Source organism: Delphinapterus leucas, chromosome 3 (genome assembly GCF_059928025.1).
Source record: "Delphinapterus leucas isolate spDelLeu-1000000601 "Yukka" chromosome 3, BTC_Dleu_Yukka2, whole genome shotgun sequence".
Classification (NCBI taxonomy): Eukaryota; Metazoa; Chordata; class Mammalia; order Artiodactyla; family Monodontidae; genus Delphinapterus; species Delphinapterus leucas.
Window position 1 is genome coordinate 145,831,032 of NC_143131.1, and position 24,348 is coordinate 145,855,379.

A 24,348-nucleotide genomic window follows, 5' to 3' on the forward strand; every position below is an offset into this window, starting at 1 on the left:
TGATGAAATAAATATTAACCTTTTTGTGTAATAAGGATAGCCTAAAATATTTTAAGAGCCTTTTGCACTAGACACAAAGTAAAACTTACCGCTCCTGTTGACCGATTTAGAGTTGAATGGTGATGAGTACCTTATGTATATGTGAAAACTGAAGATTATTCGAAGAGTAGCCTGTAATTTGTAAGTGTACATAATAAAAATAGCATCAAAAAAGGCCACTGTAATAGAAAGACTACAAAGAGAATTAGAATAGAATTGTTCAAAGACTTCTTAGAAGACATATTCTGTTCTGGAAGCTGCAAGAAACGTGGAAAGCTGAGAAAGAGGAGAATAGGTTCCAGGTGATGAAAACAGGTTACATAAAAGACAAAATGGTTTAAAGAAAAATAGCAGTCACAGAAGAGAACTACACAGAGAGACTGGCCGATTATAGAAAAACAAGGACTGGTGAGATTATGAAAGGAAAAAGAATAAGTTATTTAAAGAAGCAGAAACAAAAGTTCAGGGTTCACAGATTCAGAAATTCAGATTACCATCATTCTGTAAGCTGTTACACAGTATAGAAACTGAGTATTCTTATAAACAGCTTCCAGTTATATTGAGTCACCTTTTAGGTATGGGGCATTGGGGAAGGGGGATCAAAAATTACAGATACTTGTGACATGAACTATTTCCTACTTTGAAATTTTTGTAGTCATTAAGATGAGGGTCAGCATTCACTTCCAAGTCCTTAATTATAATTTAAACGCCTTCCTAAAGAGACTTTCATTTATTACTAAAGTGTGCGGAAAAGAAAATCTGATAAAATAGTTCAGAGACCATTTTCTGGCAGAATATTTCCACTGAAAACAGTATCTTCAGAAATCACAGTTGCATATCTCAATTATCCCACCCCCTTGTTCTGCAATTATGTTTATTTGTACTCTTTGTTCTGACATTCTAGCATCTGTTCATGGGTTTTCTTTTTCACTTCCCAAGCATCTTCCTAAGGACAGCTTAATTAAGGGTCCAGAGTACGAGTCAGATCTCTTCCATTTAAGAGTCAAGTTTTCATTTTGTTTTGTTTTGTTTTCTCTAAAACTAAGTATTTATGGAACACTTATGTATGTATCAGGCTCTTCTTAGGCATTTTTATATAAATTTATTAAATTTATTCCTGACAGTGCCTCTGTGAGAGAGGCATTATTAGCCCCTTTCAGAGATGAGAAAACTGAGACTGATAATTTGCCTTGCCTTAAGTCTTACAGTTAAGAAGTAAAGCTGGGTTTAAATTCAAGTCTTCCAATATTGAGTGTAGAAGAACTCTTTTCCTTAAGTCTTTTCCTTGCTTGGGGAATGTGAATGCCATTCTGGGTATGCCACAGTACCAATAGGTCATCTGGCCAGTTGCATTTTGTCCTAAGTTACTAAAGATATTCCTTAGGGATCTTTAAATGCCAGTGTGCTTTCAGGTTAGACTCCAGATTGCACAGTGGGACTGATTTCTTGCAAGCCAATGTGGTTAAGATTTGTTGTTATTAAATAATGTCTATACCCTGTACATTTCTGTTTCGTGGAATTATCAATACTCTTTTTTTTTCTAATTTGGCGTTATTCAGAAACAAAGTATGTTAGGAATCTAAATGTTTCTAAGCTATTGGAATTATGACTCAGCTCAATTTATAAGAAGCAGAGTTGGTCAGCAGATTTGAAGGTCTGTTTGCTTAAAAAGTCTATGACTTTCTATAGAAAGAGATCTGAGCGAGACATTTTAGCTAATGAATCAAAATCAGATATGTGGTCATTATTGCCTGATTATTACTCCATCTGCTCTGTGCTAACGTGAAAATCAATTACTGTGTCTCTTTCCCACTGACAGCGTCTGTTGATCGGGCTGGCAAGAGATCTTCGAGGGATTGCCTTTGCACTGAACACAAAGACCAGCTACACCATGCTGTTTGACTGGATGTATCCTTATTACACTGTGACAATACCAGCTCTGTGCACAGAGGGATGCCAGGCCCCTGGCTTTCGTTTAATAGTATGGCACAGTAGGGAAGAGGAAACAAAGCTAAATGAACTAATGTGTAGTCAGCTAAAGATTACAGCACAGTGGCAGCAGCACAGGTAACTGAGCACAGCATTTGGAGGCCCAGCTCAGAGAGGCCACTGTTTTGGTGCCATTAAATATTGACACCTTAAAAAATCACATCCCCAAATGATTGTTTATGTTGGGGTTGCAGGGATAATTGGGCTGAGGTCTCTAACTCAAGATCAATGGATCCTACCATTTGTCATTTTCAAGGAAATTTGGATTCCTACTCTATCTCAAATAGCAGAGCTGAGGTCACTTTGTCTCTCTGAGGCTCAGTTTATCATGCTGTAGTTTTTCATCCTCATGAAAATATTAATGGACATGAAAAGGGGGAAATAAATCGTTAGGATTTTCATTTGATATAAAATTTGAACTTACCTTTGCCAAGGCTTAGTACAGACAGCAAAACAAATAAACAAGGAAACAGACATCCCCCCACAGAAATGCCTCATCATTAACAGTAAAAAGATTTGGTGTTAGGCAGACCTGGCTTGAATTCCTAACTCTCCATTTGCTGTGTAAACTTTGGCAAGTCTTTTCACCTCTCTGAGTTTCCTCATCTATAAAAGGAGACATCCAGTATCATGGCCTATTGTAACCATTGAAATAGGTAACGCACTTTGTATAATGTCTAGAACATAATAGGTAGTCATAAATGGTTACTATTCATATTGTTTTAACAATATTATACGAATCCTCTTTGATCTTAACAGAAAGTGATAGTTTATGCAAGTCATGTAAGTGTAACATATGTTTTCATGCCTTTATGCATGAAACCATCAGAGCACGTAAGAAAATTCTGTAACCTTAAAGTTATTTTTTAAGTTACATTATTTGTCAGTTGCTCTTTTCAGACCCTTCTTATCATAAATAAGAACTTCCCTCATGAATTGAATTACAAAAGAAACTTCCCTCATAAATTAAATTACAAAAGAAACTTCTTAAAGGCAGTCTTCAAGTACTGATGACACAGTTATGGCCGAAAACATAACGAACAGGATCTGGGCATGTTTCAGGGAGAACGCTACACATTAAAGAAATCGTTTAGCATTAATTTTGAATACTTACTTACATTTTTACTTACTATTAAAACCTACCTCATCAGATTTATGTGCCCATAGAAGGGTTAGAGATAAGAATTTTCCATGCCGTTTAGAAATCATGTATGTCTTTATATCAGCTTACAGAGTACGTGTACAGAGATTGTAGATTTTAACATGGAAAGTCATACAACTCTTTTAACTGTGCAGAATAAACTGGAATTACGTATGACCCTTTCATTTCTCTAAACATAAATACAAGCTCACAAAGCAAAAACTTTAATTTATTTGAAATATTGTAAAAACCTAATTTTAGCACTTTAAAATTGATGGTGATCTTGAAGCCAGCCTACAACTCTAGGAGGTCCAGCAATTAATGCTTCACGTTTTCCTCAGCAACAATCTTAACTAAGAGTTCAGATAAGAACTTTCCTCTTAGCATCAAAGAATAGAAATATCTGTCGTAATTGATACTGCCTAAAATTTATAGAACATATTGTAATTTAAGTTTTTAATTAAGTCTGTTTTCCATTTCCTCACTTTGCTCCTTCTTTTGGGCACCTATCTGAAATGAAACTTTTGTCCAGCAGATGGCAGAAAATAGCAAACGGAAAACCTTGGGACTTAACTTTTGTTTTGGACTAGAAACCACTGTCTCCTCCATCTGACTGTAGACGTTGATGTTATTAGGGTCAGGGACGGAGGGCCAAGTGTCAGTTATGCAGGAAGTTATGTTAGATCGCCAAACGGGATGGCTTGGTACCGGCCTTGCTTATAATAAGTGAGTTTCAGTAGCAAATCAGCTTCCTTGGGAAAAGGCCAAAGGCTTTTCATAATTGTATTGACAACAAAATGAATATGATAAATGGTGTTCATTCAGTTGAGGCAAGATTTATAGTTTTCCTTTGAGCAAGGGATAAAAGAGCAAATATTTATAATAATATTAAAATTTGTTTAAAAGTTACATTATTTGATAATTCAAAGAGCTTTATTAAAATATTTCGAAATACTTTAAGCAGTTTCAGGTGATACAGTACAGATTCTTTCCAAAGTATTCTAGTAATGTAAAAATGAGCAAGTATATGATTAAAAAAAAAAACATGGATATGAAAGTCGTTTATTCTTCCTAAAATATTGATATGTCAAACCATCAGTGATGATTCTAGTATTACTGCTGGAGAAAGTTTATTTGCCTTTTATCCACATAAATGTGTGTGCTTTAATTTGCTGTATAGTCCTTAGCATACAGAAGAAACATCCTATAAGAGCACATGTCATCTTAAAGTCAAAATGCATTTTATTTATCGTGATTATTTGATAAAATGCTATTTTAGTGGTTAGCTATTTAATTTAAAAACATTTCTATAAACACTGACTGCATTAACTGGTACACGGACTACATTGCTTATCACTCTGTCCTTCCAAACCTAAATTGCCTGAAACTACACAGCAACCATGTTGATAAATTGTCCCACTACTGGAGAACAGAAGAAGAATCACTGCTATTTCTTTGCCCCTGTAGTGAGAATGCAACAATATAAAAGCACCTTACCTTGCACTGTATTTAGTCCCCTTGTTTAAACTTTTTCCAGATCATACTTAAACTTAAGTATCAAAAACCCAGCGGGAAATTGGAAAAAAATAAGAGAATGTGTAGGATGCTATTTCCTCACACTCATTCTTTTAATTGTCATAATCCTGATCTTTGAGTACACTGTTTTTCAGTCACGCAGTCAGTGCTGTTGTTTAATACGAATAAACACATTTTACAAAGACAAGACAAGACAAAGAGATTTGTAGGGGAAAAAAAAAGAACTTTGGAATAGGACAGTCTTAGGTTCCAGTCCTGGGTTCACCACTTAACAACCTGTGGGGTTTTGGGTAAATTACTTAATGTCTCAGAATCACAGTTTTCTCCTCCATGAAACAGGGCTAATAATACTTGTATCACAGGTATGTTGTAAGAAGTGAGTGAACTGACATATATAAAGGGCCTAGTACAGTGTCTGGCACAAAGTAAATATACCCCTCCACTGTTGTTAGTTCCTTTCCCTAATATGGAATGAGACAAAGGAATCCGATTTGCTCACTTATTCAGCAAATTTGGCTAAGGACTGTCCTAGGATTCATGAGGGATGTAGATTTCTTACACTCAAATCCCACCCCAAAATGATGTTACAGTTTAATAGAGTCAGTTAGGTATCTACCTAAACAACTGTAATAAAATACAGAAGGTGATAAGTGCCGTAACAAAGATAGAAATAAAGTGATTGCATTTAGCTGGAGCATCAGGAAAGGCTCTGTAAAGGCGAAGATATTTCTTTGGGTCATATCACATAAGTAGGATTGGACTATTGGAACTGTGAAGTAAGAGGTTTTCAGTTGGTCTAAGCACAGGTTTAGGAAGGAGAGTAGTAGAGAAGATATTTTGTTAAAGATACACTTATCTTATGGTTGGACGCGCAGGTTGTCTGGGACCCTTGAATATCAGGCTAAGGAACTGAGACCCTTATTCCATAGATGATATAAAGCAATTGACGATTTTGACTGACTAACAGAATCAGAATTGTATTTCAAGAAGAGAATAGTCATCAGTATGTTGGACAAACTGAAATAGGGAAGAAAGTAAACCTGAAAAATTGCTGTTCAAAAAGCGTATGTTGAGTGCATTGTGCCAGGCATGAGAAATGAATAAAATGATTGCTTTTTATAAGAATTAATAAAATGGATCGTTCCTTAGAAGCTCATAATCTAGTGGCCATAACAAATAACTAATAAACCATCAATGTATTGTAACGAAGATGCATGCAAAGGACCATGTGAACATTTAAGAGGAAGAGATTGGTATTTGGGGCAAAAAGTAGGCTTCCCAGGGAAGTAAAAGTTGAGCTAGGTGTTGAAAGACGGATAGGCATTTGCCAGACCGAAAGAGAGAAGGCTTCCCAGCAGCATTTGCCTCCATGAACAAAGGTATAGATGTTTCACGTTCAAGGAACACCTTTCAATTAAGCTCTGAACTAGCAGGCTATTTCTGTTCTGGAACCACATCCTCACACTCTTATCTCCTAAAATTTTTAACAGAAACCTCTTTTGTTGCCTTCTAGTATATTAGAATGCTTTCTCTACTGTGAAATCTCAGAGGAAAAGAATTACTTTTTTACTCATTTATGCTTTCTTGGGGTCCAGCACATAGTTAAGTAACTATTTGATGGACGGATGGATGTCATCAAGAAGCAAACCTCATTCTTTTCAGTTTTTCATATTTAGCATCTTATAAGGCAATAGCATATCATTAATTTTTTTATTTTTTATTTATCTGGTGTTGACCTTAGGAATCCATTGGGGAGATCTAGGTGAAAGCAGTTAGATCTGTGCCACTTCTGCCTAAGGTCTCCCACTGTCTTCCTCCTATCCATATATACATAGTTCTCACAAGGCCACTGGAAAATTAAACTCTTAGAGTGCGTTCTGATTCTCACCGTGTAATCTGAGTCTGGCACTCTCACTCTGAAACCCTTTTAACCTCCCTGCTTGGTAGACCTTTACTCTGGTTTCCAGTAATCACTCATTTTCTCTGTGGCAGTCACCTCTGTCAGAAGCATATTAGAGTTGGCACCACTCTCATTCCACACAGAAAAGGGAGCATCCCCTCATATCCCGGGCCTTATCCCATAGTGAATACAGTGTGCTCTGAAAAGTATGATGGTCCTGATGTCTTTAGAATGCCTTGCAAAGGGGCATCTGTGTGCTTATGATATTCTTAGATTCTGAGATTTGGGTCTTTTCAGTCTCCTGATGAGTCTTCCAGATGCTTTCCCACTCGTGATCGCTGAGTTTGTACTCAGATCTCTTGGTGGAATATCTTCTCACCTGTACTCCTCCGGCACTGTTTCAGAATTTTGGTACTCAGAGCATTCCTATTATGTGTGCACCACCCAGACTCAAGCATGAATTCACCAAGAAAAAAAGCCATGTCTTACTTATCACTGGACCCCTGGCACAGTACATAGCACAGAGTATCTACCATCTATCAAAAATAACAGATTTTCTAGTCCATAGAAAAAAATAAAACAGTAAGTTATCTGACAAAATAGAGTTAATAATCAAGTTTATTGATTTTATAGTTTTTATTTTCATCCAACTGAAACCTCATTCACACATATACACTCACTTCTTACCTCCTCTCTCTGCCTTATTTCCTTTGTAGCACTTTCTAAAGGATCTTGTCTATTCTATTTTCTGTCTTATTAGAATATAAATTCCACGAGGGCAGGGATTTTTTTAATGTTTGGTTCACTGATGGCTCCAGAGAGTCTGTAACAGTGAGAAGACATTTATAGAATAGGCCTTCAATAAATACTTAAGTAAATTGTTCGTATATATTCAAATACAGCCTTAACATGGTATATCTAGGGGGACAAAAGTGTTGCTTTTTGCACTTTTAGGGAGCCTGACACTCTTAAGGTATTTAAGGGCTTATTTTCACTAAATGTTATGTGAATTATTTCCTGAAGCTTCAAAGTGAAATGCACAGCTTAAAAGAATCAAATAGGTAGGTCTAATTAAGTATGCTACACCTCATTTTTAGGTTGGCAGGTTTACCACAACAAATGTTTATTGAAATCTATTTTGTGCCAGGTCCGTGCATACAATAAGTACCTATGCTGTGCTCTCAAAAAGCATATAATAGGAGAGATAAGGTGCTATGATAGCACTAACACAGGGTACCAGAGCCTTACGTAGGAGACACACTTAGTCATGGGGGATTAGGGGAGGTGTCACGGAGGCTTCTTGGATAATTGACATGTATATTGAAATATGAGGGACAAACAGGAATTAACAAGGTCATAGTAGGGAAGCACAGGTCTTTGCCCTTGAGAAACTCACTATCTAATGGGGCAGATGGGTAACACAAGCAACCAACCGTAATACAGTTTGTTATAAGAGAGACGTGGTCAAAGTGCTCATTGAACTTAGATGAGGAAGAGATTGATTCCTTTTGACAAAAAAAGAGAACATTTCACCATTCCAGGGGAAGTAAGACTTGAGCTAGATGTTGAAATACAGTTTGGAATGTGTTAGGCAGACAAAGCAGCATATAGAGGAATAGAGACAAGAGAGAGTCGGCATCAGTGGGTTTGCAGAGAATTAAGAATGGCCAAACCATAGATAAGGGGAGGAGCACTAAGAGACGAGCCTGGAGGTAGGCAGGGACCAGATATTAAGGACCTTGTTTGCCATGCTAAGGAACTTGAAATTTATTCTAAGAGCAGGGAAGAAAATTGTGATCTTTTCTCACCATGGAGATCACTACCCATACCACACAGGAAAGGAACAACATGAGGTGATTCCGTTCAGCACTTCCATCTGAAACGAAAAGACAAGTACATTGAAAAACATCAGAAAGGGACAGATTTAGGGATTAGGAAATGAAAAAGGAAATGAAGGTAGTGGTATAGGAAGGGGTTTTTCTGCTGCAGTTTTAGGCCTTAATTTTATATGTCTGTGTCCATTTGTGAGGAGGAGGCCAGTTACGGGTTAAAGGGTCAGTTGAGCTGAGTCAGAGTTTTCCAGGTTCTGGTGGTTTCAGCCATTGACTTAACAGAGACATGCACTCCTTAGTATTGATGAGGGTGTTTGAGAATTTCTCCTTGAGTGTACAAGGGACTACCTTTTAGCAAACTGACCTTGAGTTGAGATTTAAAATTACCCAAAGCTTTTCTTCAAGCTGTCATCCCCAGCGTTCCTTGGGGCTATAGTGGGACTAAGCAGAGTTAAGTCAACAACTTAAAAGAATGTAGATAATTTCTAAGCTGGGAGATAAATGCATGGGCTTTACTATTTCCCTCTACTTTTATGTATTTTAAAAGTTACATAATAAACAACATTTTTTTCTTAAGTAGTTTGATGCCCAACAAACTCTGATAATAGCAATTCACATTTTTTACCCCTCATTAACTAAACTTATTTTCCTTTCCTGCAATATTAAGCATAATTCTTTAAATATGTTACATGATACTTCATAAGTATGCTAAACACAGAACAAATGTGGATTCCTTTTTTTTCTTTTTAAGTGGCACCAATTTTCAGAAACAATATTTCTTTTGACCCTTAAATTCTTTAACAGGCTTTATAAAAGGTACCCAACATATATTCCCATTCTTCAGAGGGCTGTTGAGCAGTGGTATGGAGAGCCAGCATGTACAACTCCCATCTTAAAACTTATGGCAGAACTGATGCAAAACAGGTAAGAGGTAGCATAGGCAAGTGAAAAGGTCATTTACTATTTGGTAGCACTCTTCAGAGGTCAGACTTTCCTGCCTGGTGTCTGTATATTTAAGACTTAGCAAGAACCCAGGAACCAAAACTTAAGATGATCAGTTGAAGGCAGTAGAATTAGAGATATAAGGTTGAGACTTTGGGTGAGAAGGAATTTAGTATACTTAGGTGTATATGGGGACTATGGGAACTGGGAAAAAAATTGGAAGACTGCAGCCACCATTATTTAAAAGATTCAAAAGCACAAGATGGAGGAAGGTAGGTTTTTGTTTTGTTTTGTTTATAAATTTATTTATTTTTGGCTGCATTGGGTCTTCGTTGCTGCGCGCAGGCTTTCTCTAGTTGCAGCGAGCGGGGGCTACCCTTAATTGCGGTGCACGGGCTTCTCATTGCGGTAGCTTCTGTGCAGACCACGGGCTCTAGGTATGTGGGCTTCAGTAGTTGTGGCTCGCGGGTTCTAGATCGCAGGCTCAGTAGTTGGGGCGCACGGGCTTAGTTGCTCCGCAGCATGTGGGATCTTCCTGGACCAGGGCTCGAACTCGTGTCCCCTGCATTGGCAGGCGGATTCTTAACCACTGTGCCACCAGGAAAGTCCCAGGGCAGTTTTAACTGTCTCATTGCTTAACTGCAGTTCTGTAGAGGAGGAAAGGAGTTTAGAGGTCTCTGAGTTGAGATGCTTTATTTTATGGATAAGGGAACTGAGTCCCAGAGCAATTCGTGGACACATAGTTTGTCTCAGAAGCCCTAGGGATTGTTCCTGCCTTGACTTCTAAGTTATCCTTCTTCCTCTGTGCCAAGATGCACATATGTGGATGATTTATGCACTCACAATTTTTATTTAAATAGCAACTACCACACTTCTCAGAAATTGCCTAGGTGACCTTATAATTTGCATAGACAAGCAGAGGTTCAGGTTCTTTGTATATAAATATTAACAAAGGTGTAGCTAAAAGAGAAAAACTGCAATAATATAATTAGTTTTATCTCTTTAAAATATGTCATTATGAATATGGCTTAGCACCAAATTACCTGTCACTTAGCCATACTGTTTCATCAGTTCCTCTTTGTAAATTGCGTGTTGGAAGGGAGATATCCAGACAGGGAAGGAGTATGGGTTGCAACTCTAATTTGATCTATGGTGCTGAGTTTTTCACAGCAATAATTTAAAATTTTTAAAACAAGAGGCGGGAAAAGACCTGGCAATACTCACATAAATAAATGTGAGTATTCTTTTGAAAGCTGTTAGTTTTTTTAAAACTGTTTTCTAGGTGCCTTAAATACTAAACGAAGGGTGGCTATATAGTTTATATTAGAAATTTAGTTTTTATTAAATTACAGTTTTTTCAGCCAGACAATTAATAGTTCATATTACTGATATAACATTTAATACTAAAGGAAAAAATCATTACGTTGTATATTGTAAAGTATTTTATATCTGCCATAGGTGGATAATTCATATCTAGCACAGTTGTCCAAAGAACTACCTGGTAAAAATTTGTAATCCCAGAAAATGTTATCTTGTCTATATTTCTCTGGAACCTAATGTGAATTATGTATATACATTTCTTTAATCGGAATTCTATGCCAACAATCAAATGTTTCCAGTAGTATTTCTAATAAGTTATAATTGCACTTAATTCTGAAGCATTTTGAAAAAACATAGAGAAGCAGCAATTTATTCTATTCCTAGCAACTTATTCTGTTCCTTGGCAAATATCTTTGCTTTTTGGTGTTTCTTTGCTATGACCTATTTCATATTTTTGCTGATCCTTTTAAAAATATACCATTATTTCTTAAAAGCAGAGCAACAAGGTATATTGGAGCCAACTAAAGCCAAAGTGATGTTAAAAAAGCAAATATTATGTCAGGATGGCATGTCAGTCCTTTACACTTTTCAGACTGTTCCCCAACCTGTTAGGAACTAGGGAAGTAGAACTGTTCTTATTTAGAACTTCTGGGATTTGTTTCTCTTTACTTGAGCTATGTTCAATGGAAACTATAGTCTGTATGTAATTTAATGTGTTTGAAATATGCTTGAAGTATCAAGTGATTCATTATGCATATGAGCAGTATTAAAGGTACTTAGATTTCCTGTTATTTTATAATTTGTTTTAAAGATGTGTATTAGGCACTACAGGAGATCTCAAGTGTAAATCTCTATCCAAGTAACTATATAAACTTATACATACTTGGGGTTTTCTTTATTATTATCTATCAACCACTTTGCATGAAAGGAGAGGGGTATAAGAGGTCAGTGATATAGGATGTCAGGATATTGTTTTGACAGATAAAAAGTGAATTCTTTGAATCAGCAAATAAATGAAAATAATTTTATTGTTCTAGTATCTTTATAGTGAGAGAATTAGCACACACATTTTATCAATACTTGTTTAATGGAATGACACTTTAAAAAAGGGATAATTGTACTGTTGCTACTTCTAATAAATGAAAATTCTGGGTATTTTAAACCTATATTTGGTTTTTTTATCTGCACATATAGTCTAAATTTTTGCTGTATTCCTTAGATCCCAGCGTTTGAACTTTGATGTATCATCTCCTAATGGAATTCTTCTCTTCAGAGAAGCTAGTAAAATGATTTGCACTTATGGTGAGTATCCCTTTCCATATTTGTCTCTGCAATATAACTTTTATCTCTTTGGAGGAAAGAATGATGTTAGTTATTTTGTTCTTTTGAACCTTCATATCTGTATGAATTTGTGAAGTGGGTAATAGGGGTGCAGAAAGCCAGGTAGCTATCATATTGACATCAAGAGAAATAAGCAACATGCCTTTGACTACAGATCATGCCTGACCAACTTGATGAATTTCTTTTAGATGAAATTGCGGTGTCAGTAGGCAAAGGGAATACACTGTAGATAGAATATTGAAAAGTTATAGCATATTGAATATTGCTAAAAGTTACATCAGGGAGTTTAGTGTATTGCGTCAAAGGATGCTTAAATCAGTATGTCACCGGCACTGAATTCTGGAAAAATATCCTGGTAAAGAGCAGTAAATATTTTATTGTAGGAAATTTGGGGGCACTGCATCCTAAGAATCAGAGTTCTACAGTAATGATTGTTCTATTCAATTATAGTACCAAAAAATGTGGTTAGTAGTTAGAAATGAGCGTTAGAACTACCACAAACCCTAATATTTGCCACTTCTGACAGCTTCGTCAATGAAATTCTCAACTCTCTGAGACCTTTATGTAGCCAGGGAATGAGGATATGATGCAACAGATAAGAATCCTCTGTTAGTTCACCACAAACTGACTGAATACTAACTATAGGCTGGACACTTTGCATGGTTCTTCTTGAGAGATGTCTCTCTCTGTCCTCCTTTCCTTTGCCCTCTTCTTTTTTGCCTGTCTGGTCTTACCTTCCCAAATCAACAGCCAACTCTATGTTTGGCCTCAAAAATTGCCTGTGATTCTCATACTTCTTTTGGAGTACCTAGAAACAGATTTTACAAAATTTTGTAAAGCTTCTTTGAGTGTGTGTATGTAGGAACAACCATTAAAAGTGTATTAGTTTATTTTGTGTATGGTGTTAGGGAGTGTTCTAATTTCATTCTTTTACATGTAGCTGTCCAGTTTTCCCAGCACCACTTATTGAAGAGGCTGTCTTTTCTCCATTGTATATTCTTGCCTCCTTTATCAAAGATAAGGTGACCATAGGTGCGTGGGTTTATCTCTGGGCTTTCTATCCTGTTCCATTGATCTGTATTTCTGTTTTTGTGCCAGTACCATACTGTCTTGATTACTGTAGCTTTGTAGTATAGTCTGAAGTCAGGGAGCCTGATTCCTCCAGCTCCGTTTTTCCTTCTCAAGATTGCTTTGGACATTCAGGGTCTTTTGTGTTTCCATACAAATTGTGAAATTTTTTTTGTTCTAGTTCTGTGAAAAATGCCATTGGTAGTTTGATGGGGATTGCATTGAATCTGTAGATTGCTTTGGGTAGTATAGTCATTTTCACAGTGTTGATTCTTCCAATCCAAGAACATGGTATATCTCTCCACCTGTTTGTATCATCTTTAATTTCTTTCATCAGTGTCTTATAGTTTTCTGATAGTTTTCTGCATACAGGTCTTTTGTCTCCTTAGGTAGGTTTATTCCTAGGTATTTTCTACAGCAGAAACTAACACAACATTGTAAAGCAACTGTACTCCAATTAAAAAAAATTAAAAAGCATATTACTTTTTAAAAAGTAAAACCTATTTTAAAAAGCAGAAAAAGTTCTTTTAAATTGTTTTTACTTGAACTCAAAATATTCTGGGACTCTGTTCTGTATGCACTGTAAGCCTCTGTTAAAAATGCTTAGTTTTAATTGTACATTTGATTTTTAGAGTTTGAGGTCATAAGTGTATAGAAACTACAGAAAGCACCTATTTAAGACAGTAAATTTAAACTCTCCTATTTTCATCTGTACCAGCAACTATATTGCCACAACTTTTGCATCTGTTGAAAATGGACACATTAGAATCATATAAAGTAGAAATGCTTTGCTGCCCAAAGGTAAAAATGGACCCCTTTTTGAATATTCTCAGTACAGTTTGTTGTGTTTCCAGGGTATATCTAATTCCTTTCAGTGTCTTATCATAAAAGACATATGACTGGAGCTTTTTCCAAAAGAATGATATCTTTAAAAAAACATAGATTTTGGCAATTAAAAGATCTGAGTACCAATTCTAGTACCAACCCATATCAACTCCATGACATTCAGCTAAGACACTACACCTCTTTGGCCTAGTTTTCTCATATGTAAAATTAGAAATAATGAATACCTACTGACCTACCTGTCTAGTTAGGATTAGAGGTGGTTAATTGAGCTACTGTGGGTAAAGGGCTTGGCACAGGTTGTGACATGGCTTAGGTACTCAGTGAATATGCCTTTCCTTGATCCAAAGCCATTCTCTTACACTCACAGAACCAGCCTCCTTTGGATAGGGGTTCACTGACCTCGTCACTTTCTTATTCAGGAATGCCTTCTGTTTGGACCATGCTGTCCTGCTTCCTTCTGCCTGTAACAAGTGCTAAGCGTCTATTTCCTCACTTTTTAAAAAGAAATACTTCCCCATTATGAAACAATGCACGTATAAGAATTTCTTAGTAGTCAGTAGACCTTTAACTATACAAATGTTTGTTTCCTGTTACCAACCACAGTTGTATCTTTCCTTCCCCCTTTTCTGGATCCAGTTTCTTTTACTGAGGCTTACTCACTCTTACAGTAGGGCTGATAAGAGCAGCAACTTCTTCCTCTTCCAGCATCACTGAATCTCTAGTATAGGACAGAATGTTTGTCCAGCAAGTGATACCAAAAGGAATCTCAGGACATCTCCAAGTCTATGGGCTTCAAAAGCTATTCAGTCCTCTGTCAGGTTGTTTAACATAGGCAAAAGCATTGCAGCAAAAGTTGAGAAAGAAAACTGTGAGGATTATATTGGAGGAAGAAGAAGAGGAGGAGGCAGAGGGAGAGAGAGGAAGAAAAGAGAAAGAAAAGCAGAAAAAAGAAAAAGGAAAGAGAAAACCTTCAAAGCATTCTTGAGAAGAAAAGCCAATAAGGAGTTTTCTTACTCTGAAGAAAGACTAGGAGATTAGGGTAAGGTTCTTCTCCTTAGTTTGGACGAATAATAATGGTTGCTTCCATTTTTTAATCAACTATGATGTGCCTGCTCCTATACTAGACCATTAATCATACATTAGCCCATTGAATCCTTAAGGTAAGTATTATTAGCTGCCACTCACTAGTCACTTGGCCTCGGTTAAGTTGCTACGCCTCTCTTGCTTCACTTTCTTGTTAAACAGAGAAAATAATACCTACTTCATAGGGTGGTTGTGAGGATTCAATTACATGGTGCATGGAAAGCCCTTAGATCACTTAGCTACTGTGATTACTGTTATGAAGAAATTGAAGCTCATAAGAAGTTAAAGAGTTGCCAGATATTACATAGTTAGCAAATAGTCAAATTGGAATTTCATTCAAAGTCTGTATAACTTCAGACAGTAGTCTTTCCATGTTCCTCTCTGCCACTTGAGAGTTGCCACACAAAGTTGGGTATTTTTGATGAAGTACTGTTCTTTAAGTATGGTGATTTCTATCCTAAAACTTAAGGAAAATGAAGGCTCAATGGAAAAATGTCCTTCAACTTTGTCACCAGTGACTTTGACACATGCGCTTTACATAGAATGATAGAAAACTCTTTTTCAGCCTTCACTGATTCCACATGCTGGCCTCAATCAGCCGAGCTGATTTTGTCTGTCTTTACCTGTGTAATGTTTTATTACCCATGCTTTTACCTCTGGAGATTCTAATATGCTCACTGAAGGGAGATCCTATGGTTGCCATCCAGGAGTCTAGAAGATGAGGAAAAGAATGACTAGGAGGGTACAGAAGAGCCAACATTATTTATTTCCGTGGTAAGCCAAGGTGAAGGAAGGGAGAGCCCATAGAAGAAAGGGGCCAGAACATTCTCTGATCCCTTCTGTTCCCATCCTCGCTGGGTTCCTTCTCTGCTCACCTGTCATGGGCAGTATTTGTGTAATCGATGATTGGGGCAGTTCAGAGGGGGGAAGAACTCATTTCCACATGCACCTGATTCGTTATATATTTTATGGGATACCTCCACCTCGCTACTCAATGAGACTGGCAGAAAAATAATACTTTTGATATGCTGTTTTATTTATCTACATTCTGTCATGATATACTTTGATGTAAGTTTTTAATTTTGCCTCAGCTCTCAGCTGCTCTCGCCGTTACAGCTCAGGGTCAGCAATGAGGTTAGCCACAGTAGCACAAAACAATTTCCTGTTTGTGCAGCCCAGGTAGCATTTGGATGAGGATTAGATTTTACCACATTTTCTACTAGCCCAAGCCTATTATTTCTAATGAGTTTTAAATTGCTTCAAGAACATGTATTTCAAAATTTAGTGCTATGATCCGTTCAGCCTGAGCAACTTAATAAAAGAAATTTCTTTCTTAAATTTTTGGTTAAAATGTTGCATTCAGTGTAATAAATGTTATTACTTTGGAAACCTACTTCTCAGTTTTAAGAACTGGTTGGTTTTTATGCTCAATTTCCATTTGTCTAATCTTTTCTTCCCTTTGCCTCTGGGTAATGGTATCTTTAGTGACATCTGTTGGTTAAAGAGTGCGCAGAAGGGGGAAATAGTGGTTGTTTTTATAAGACTGGCAAAAATGGAGCTGCTTTTATTCCTTCCTTAGGTACCTGATTTAAAGAAAGCTCAGTGTGTGAAAAATCTAAACTTTAATAGTGGATAGAACAACTATAATTATTCACTGTACATAAGAATTTACATCAGGGTTCTTTTGAGCAATATATGCTCCAGGTGCATTTAAGGTATGATCTAATAATATGCTTAAATTGAATTTGTAAACTGATATACAAGCCACTGTTATTTACTATGACCTAGAAAACAAACCAGTGGTTTTCCAACTGGGTTTTTCAGAGCCCTAGAGATCTGTGAAAGTACCACAGAGCCTCTCCAGAGAGGGGGGAGGAGGGGACCCTACTGCCACTTTGACCAGAACCACCCAGCTATATATAGTTGCACTAGATTTATTTGTAATAGGGGTCACCTGCTTAAAGATTTTTTTTTTAATAAAAGAGCTTGAAAATTACTGGTATGTATTGATACTATTAGAAGCATTGTAAGAATAAAGGATTATGATTTCTATTTATGTTTAAATGATTACAGAAAGATAGCTGGACAGGGCTTCTCTGGTGGCGCAGTGGGTAAGGGTCCACCTGCTGATGCAGGGGACACGGGTTCGTGCCCCGGTCCGGGAAGATCCCACATGCCGTGGAGCAGCTAGGCCCGTGAGCCATGGCCACCGAGCCTGTGTGTCCAGAGCCTGTGCTCCGCAACGGGAGAGGCCACAGCAGTGAGAGACCCGCGTACCACAAAAAAAAAAAAAAAAAGATAGCTGAACAATGTGTTGGATTGAAATAATTAGAGACTTAAAATGTTATCAGGAAATAACAGTTCTGGAAAACAGATCATCCAGGAACCATGGACATAACCTTAGATTGTATCAGTAACGTGGTCGGAGACATAGGACAACAAAGTAGTAGAGTAAGCTCACAAAAATCTTCTTAAGGTGATGGAATGATCAACACCTTGAGGATCCCAGGCCTTGAGGAATACATTTCACAGTGAATCCACACGTGTTGGACTTGGCCACTTCTGCACACAAGCAAAAACTGCTAAACAAGCTGTTAAATAAGTAAGCGTGATCTCCAAACAAGTGGCTTAGAGTTCAGTAGATTCTTTCATCCATGCAGCTAACGTTTATTGAGCATTTACTATGTGTTTGAGAGTTACAAGGGATAGGAAGAGAAATAAGACACACAAAAATAATCTTAGTGATTCTTCTCTTAGTGGAGTCCAGCAGTGTATTCAGACAAGTAAATAAAGAATTATAATGTGTTGTGCTCACTTTTATGCTTAAGAAGCATACAGAGTGCTATGGGAGCCCAGAAGTTTCTAACTCAAAACTGAGGAGCCAGAGAAGGAAATAAGAATAGGGCCTGGAAATTTGAGGAGGGCATTTCAAGCAGGCAATAGCTTTTACAAAATCATATAAATATAAAACATTAGCATGGTCTACCAGTAAACTGAAGGATTTCAGAATTGCTGGAGAAAGTAGAAAGTGAAAATTCCTGATTATCTCATCACTCAAAGATAACCATCATTAACAGTTTAGTGTGTGCTCATTCATACTTTTTTATGTGTGCATATACATATATTATTCCAAAAGTGGTATTATAATATACTTGCTAATGTGCAATTTGCTATTTTTTACTTATATCCTGGCCATCACTTTATATTAATACATATCTAAATCTACCATATCTCTTTTTTTCTTTGGTTTTTCATAATTTTTTCTACCATATCTTTTAAAATAGATGTAAAGCATTCCATTTTATGGTCATACTATAATTTATTTAATTATTCACCGTTTGATAAATGTAATTTTTATAAACATGTAATTTTCACTATAGTACACTGTTGCAGCAAGTACATACACTGTACATTCAGCTTCGTGAGCTTCACTCAGTCAACAAATATATATATTGAGAGCAGCAGGTGCTGTTCTAGACCCTGGATATATCAGTGAGCAAAACTGAAAAAGAAATTATTTTGTATGTCAGAAGGTAATAAGTGCTATGGGGGAAAAAAAAGAAAGAAAGCAAATCAAGATGGGAGCATTAGGGGCTTCCCTGGTGGTACAGTGGTTGAGAGTCCGCCTGCCGATGCAGGGGACACGGGTTCGTGCCCCGGTCTGGGAAGATCCCACATGCCGCGGAGCGGCTAGGCCCGTGAGCCATGGCCGCTGAGCCTGCGCGTCCGGAGCCTTTGCTCCGCAACGGGAGAGGCCACAACAGTGAGAGGCCTGCATACAGCAAAAAAATAAAATAAAATAAAATAAGGATGGGAGCATTAGAAGTACCAGGGATTGGGAAACATGTTGCATTACTAAGTAAAGTGATCGAGGTAGGCCTCATTGAGAAAATGACATTTGAGCAAAGACTTACAGTAAATAAGGGAGTTAATTACGCAGATATCTTGGGGAAAAGTATTCCAGGCTGAAGGAACACCAAGTTTTAGGGTCCTAAGGCAAGAGTGTATCTGGCATGTCTGAAGAACAGCAAGGACATTGGTTGCTGGAACAGAGTGAACAGAAGAGAGTAATAACAAAAGCAATGTCATGTAACGTCATATCCTGTAAAGGTTATCAGGACTTTGACTTTAACTCCAAGTGAAGGAGAAGGACTTTAGAATGTTTTGAGCAGAGGACTGACATGATTTGCTATTGGCTTTGACCAAGGTGATAGCAGTGGGAGTAGTGAGAAGTGGTTAGATTCTGGACATATCTTGAAGGTAAATCCAATTTCTTGATGGATTGGATATATGGTATGAGAGAGAAGATGTAATCAAGGGATTTTGGCATAAACAACTGGAAGGATGAAGTTACCATTAACTGAGATGGAAAAGGCTGAGAATGGGTGTGAGGGGGACTCAAAAGTTCCATTTTGGTTGTGTTGAGCTTGAGGTGTTGATTAGACATTCAAGTGGAGGTGTTGAATACGGAGTTGGATATACAAGTCTGAGGATTGGAAGAGGTCTGGCCTAGAGAAACAAATACGGGAGTCATTAACTCTTAGACGGCATTTAAAGCTGCAAAACTAGATAAGATCACCGGGGTGGGGGTATGAATTTAAATATAAAAGATTTAGGTTTGAGTTCTGGGGTATTCTGTGTTAGGAGGAAAGGGAGAAGAGGAGGAACCAGCAAAGGAGAGAATGAGCAAACACTGAAGTAAGAGAAAATCAGGAGAGTGTGTGTCTTGGAAGGCAAGGAAGAAGAGGTAGTCAGCTGTGTCAAAAGCTGCCAATGAATCAAATAAGATGCGGACTAAGAGTCGACCATTACGTTTAGGGACAAGGAGGTCATTGGGAACCTTGAAAAGAGCACTTTCAGTGGAGTGGGTGTAAAAGAGAATCAGAGGAGAAGAAATGAAGACAGTGAAGGTCACAGTGCTTTTAAGGAGTTTTGTTACAAAGGGGAGTAATATCAGGCAGGGAAGTAGGGCCAAGAGAAAGTTTTTTTTAAAATAAAAAAGATTGCATAGGAGAGAAAGGCGGAAAATGCTGTGCTTTGTTCTCAAGCACTTAAGAGGAGATGGGACCTAGTTCAACATACTGAGGGGCTGGCTTTTATAGAAGACAGTGTGTAAGTGCAAACGCTAGGAGATAGGTAGATATGGTAGTGAACATTTGGAATTAGAATATATTCCCAAAAGTGGATTTACGCATTTTTAATATTTTTAATAAAATTTACCAAATTACCCTCTAGAATCGTTATACTAATTCACATTCCCAACAATTTCCTTAATTTCCCACATGCTTATCAATGCTGCATTGTTTTAATCTTTTTCAACATGAAAGGGAAATGTTATATTCCTTTCCAGTCTCCACAGCTTCATTTCTGTCCCAGACCATTTACGTCCAGGGGCCTCGGCTGGTTTGCACAGAGACATAGTGGGTTGAGTGACCTGAAGTAAAGGAATGTCAGGAAGCTTGCACTTCTCTTCCCATAATTGTTCTGATGACGAATGAAGACATTCAACCTGTAGAGCTGTCAGCTAAATATCAAATTCACTTTAAAATTTTAGAGATTAAAAGGGAAAAAGAAAAGGTAAATCAATGTAATGGATTGCTTTATAAACCAGGAAGTGACATTGTTCATACTGTTAGTTCTTCCTGGTATAAAATACAACTACAGTATATCTTATCCCTTGCACCTTTTTTAAAATGTATTCTTTTGAGGGCACAGAGAACTGGTAGATTGTGGGCCAAAGACCCCCTGCAGCCAGTTCTCTTTTGAAGGAATAAAGGGAAAGTGGTCGAAGATATAGTATTGACCTTACTTTGAACTGTGTTAGAAGGAAGGGACATTATTCTACACCAAACACACCCAGCCTTACCTCCTCCTCTTTTTCAGGCCATAGCTCCCCATGTATGAATTTACAGGCTAGTAGACTGGAGAAAGAAATGAACGCCTAGTACTGTGTATTGTTATGGTTTACATGAGCACTGTGCCAGTTACTGTGGTAAGCACGTTACGTATGCTGTCCCTTTTACTCCACATAAGAGCCTTGTGAGTTATAAGTACTGTTATTGTCCTCGTTTTACAGATGAGGAAACTGACTTGCAGAGATTAATAATCTGTTCAGACACCCAGGTAGTGAGCAAAAAAGTAGGATTCAAACCCCAGGTCGGTATGACTCAGAAGCGCACCTGGTTCATGACTACCTTACGCACTGTATGTTTGTTTTCTGTTAGACTACTATCTTGTTACACAGTTCTCCAGCTGAGGCCTTTGAAGGAAGGCCACTTCTTTTTGGGTGTAGGGAGCCTCTTCTGTAGAGGACATCATGGAGTCAGTCATCAGGAAAGAGATAGGGTCTCAGAAGGGGAAAAAGTTGTTTAAAAAGTAGGTCTGAAAGTAGATATCAGATAAACAGAAAAGGAGATTTTGCATCTTCTTATATATCCTTCTCTAAATCTAGTTATTGAGAGTGGTCTAGAAGGGTACTTCTGAATGCTGGAAGCTAACCAAACACACACACACACACACACACACACAAAAGCGGGGCTTCTCCAAAAAAGACAGAATAGAGGTTAAGAAAGAGGAACCCAAGCAGTTAATGTAAGCTTATAATGAGGGAAATATATGTAATAAGCAAAATTATAGCAGGAGTCTTCTATGCTTATTTCCCAGGTTTTTTCCCCTTATTATTTAGTGAGATTTCTTTTCCTGTTATAGCATATACAACAGTAAGAATGGCAGTTCCATAACACTTGTGCTTCCCTTCCTCAGTCATTGCCCTTAGCCAGGTAAACCATTCAGTTCACAGCATCCTTTTCTGGAGCCCCAGCATAGCCTCAACATCTGTCTTACCCAGGTCTGATGTTAAGGTTGTAACAGCATCTCATTCCCCTGCTCCCAGTTATGGCAGATATAATCAGTGGGAAACAATCAGAGATTTTCCTTTTGATTCTAAACTTTAGAAGTCTCTTATTTCATTAAAGAAAGTATCATTTCCTTTTGTACAAGTGGCAACTGCTACTGGCTTCAGTGGCTGCCAGCCCGGCAATGCCTTCATCTCCCAGCGGTCCATCAGTGTAATAAAGATCTCCCTCTTAGGAAGGAAATTCTGGGAAGGAAGGAGATGGGACTTTATGGGTGTGGGGTGGAATAAGGAAGGCAAGGCGGGTTGTCATACCTATAGAGGAACATCAAAACCAAACCTCAGCTCAGTCACTTTTGTTTACAGCAATGTGAGTCTAACTGCTAGATTTTAAGCTTTTGGAGGGCAGGGCCTCCAATTTTAGTAAGTGTTGTTGAATAACATAGATTGAATAAAGCTGATTGGAGTGAATAATGATGCGGCCACGTCTTCTCTTCCATAGTCTTACAGCCACCACGGAATGTGGAGCCACTTGAGCACAATTAAATATAGTTTCCTCTTTCAAAAGTATTACTTTTTCAAGGTCATAATGTTATACTAATTACTGTTTTAATTAACACAGATGTGTCTGAAGCAGTCCAAAAGAACAAGTATGCCAGATTGCAGCTTTAACACAACAATAAAAGTTGTGATTCTAAATAATTAATCCTTCTTGATGATAGGTTATCCAGTCCTTTAGAATCAAAAATTTTTCCCCATCACAATTCTTCGTCTTCCTATTCAATCTTGTGCTGAAGAATATAGGATCTTTACTTCCCCCATAAGGACATCAGCGTAAGAAGTCCCTGAAAGATGACCCAGTTTTCTCCGTTTGCCCCTGGCCTCCTTAACAGACCCAAAATGTGTAAACCACCACCACTACCACCAAATTACCCTAGCTTTTTCCATCACATGTAAGCAGTGCTTTTCTTTCCTGGGAAAGGGAAGTGGGGGGAAATGTCTACCTTGATTTATATTGAATTGGAGGCAAAGGTAGAAAAGCAGTGGTTGAAAACTGCCCTCTCCTGCAGTACCCTGCTTTTTCAGACCTTCATGCCTGTGCATATAACCTTTCTGGAATACTCTTCTCTCCCTTCAAGTCCACCTGAGAAACTGTGATTGATCCTTGAGAAGTAACCTGCTCTGTGAAGCCTTTCCCACACTGCTCTCCAGCCCAAGCAAAGTCAGTCTCTTCTATTCCCATAAAATCTTGACAGACCTCTCTGATAGTGTTTGTCACGTTGTACGGAATTATTTATTTACAAATCTACTTCTCCCAGCAGACTGAACTCCTTCAGAGCAAAGATTTTGTTTCATTCGTTTATCCTAGCACCTCACACAGGGTAGCTATTAAGTGAACGCTATCGTACTGAGTTGAATCTTTATGAAACTTACAATATCTTTCTAAGGTAAGTTAGGATGAGATCATGAGAGAGAGTACAGAATGTGGTACGGGGTAAATTCCAAGATATGCTTCAGCCGACACAATGCTGTTGTCATTCTAATGTACAAATTATAAGCAAAGCCACATGGGCTTCAAAGGATGCACAGAAGAAAATCTGTGCGTGGAAATGTTTCAGTAAGGCAGAGAAAGGGGAGGGAACCTTCACCCAGGGCGAGTCCTGTTTCATGCTCTGCTAGAATTATTGGTCCTTCTTAACCTCTTTAGTAAACATGTGGTTTTCATAATATACCTATCAGTCAGGATTCAAACAAGGAAAAACAGACACTGTGACACTGATGGAACAGGGAATTTATTTTAGGAATTAGACCTTGTACAACCTTGGGTGAAGATGGGAAAATAGGTCCAAGGGGGAGAGTTGGAAGTTCAGGAGAAAAATCATTAATAGGCCCTCCTGAAATAATGGCATGGATGGACAAGTTGGAGCTTGCAGGGAAAGCTAAAAGCTAGAGACATCCAGCTGCTGGGGTGGGACCCTGAAAGGATGTGGGGTGAGAGGGGGGACTTGAGTAGTGGTAAAGAAGCAATGGAAGACTGTTGCCTCTGCACAGCTCCTGCTCTGTACGTGTGCTGCCAAGCACTTGGTGGTAGGCTTGGGGTCATTCGTCAACAGGGCTTGTAGTTCTAGACACAGAGCAGGAAAGAACAAGGAGAAACTAAAACCCAGCGGTATTTCTACGTCTTTTTCTCACACCTCTAATCACAACAACCTTCAGAAAGTCATGGCTGCTACTTCACTTCCACCTTCTAAATCTCATATAGATTTCTGTTTTGCTCAATTCTAGCCCACAACCGTACAGGGAAATGAGTTCTGGGAAACTTAATTCTTATTTAGCCCAATAGACACAGTACAAAACCACAACAATATGCCTCTAAATTTTGTAAATTGAATTTAGTTTCAATTTTAGAAGCAGTACTCACTTGAACAGGAAAAAGCGGAGCTAAGAAACATGTATG

The 24,348-nt window shown here is 37.9% G+C and overlaps 1 protein-coding gene across 3 annotated transcripts in view; it reads left to right on the forward strand.

Annotated features, from left to right (window-relative positions):
• The window catches only part of RANBP17 (RAN binding protein 17), a 315,657-nt gene that overhangs the window by 246,865 nt on the left and 44,444 nt on the right, over nucleotides 1-24,348 (forward strand). For 2 of the 3 annotated variants that reach the window (XM_022595128.3, XM_022595131.3), the window contains 3 exons: nucleotides 1,859-1,947; nucleotides 9,254-9,361; nucleotides 11,919-12,001. In XM_022595128.3, coding sequence (XP_022450836.2) covers nucleotides 1,859-1,947; nucleotides 9,254-9,361; nucleotides 11,919-12,001 — 280 coding nt within the window. Of the gene's footprint in view, nucleotides 1-1,858; nucleotides 1,948-9,241; nucleotides 9,362-11,918; nucleotides 12,002-24,348 lie in introns of all 3 variants that reach the window. The other variant, XM_022595127.3, reaches the window with a different exon arrangement.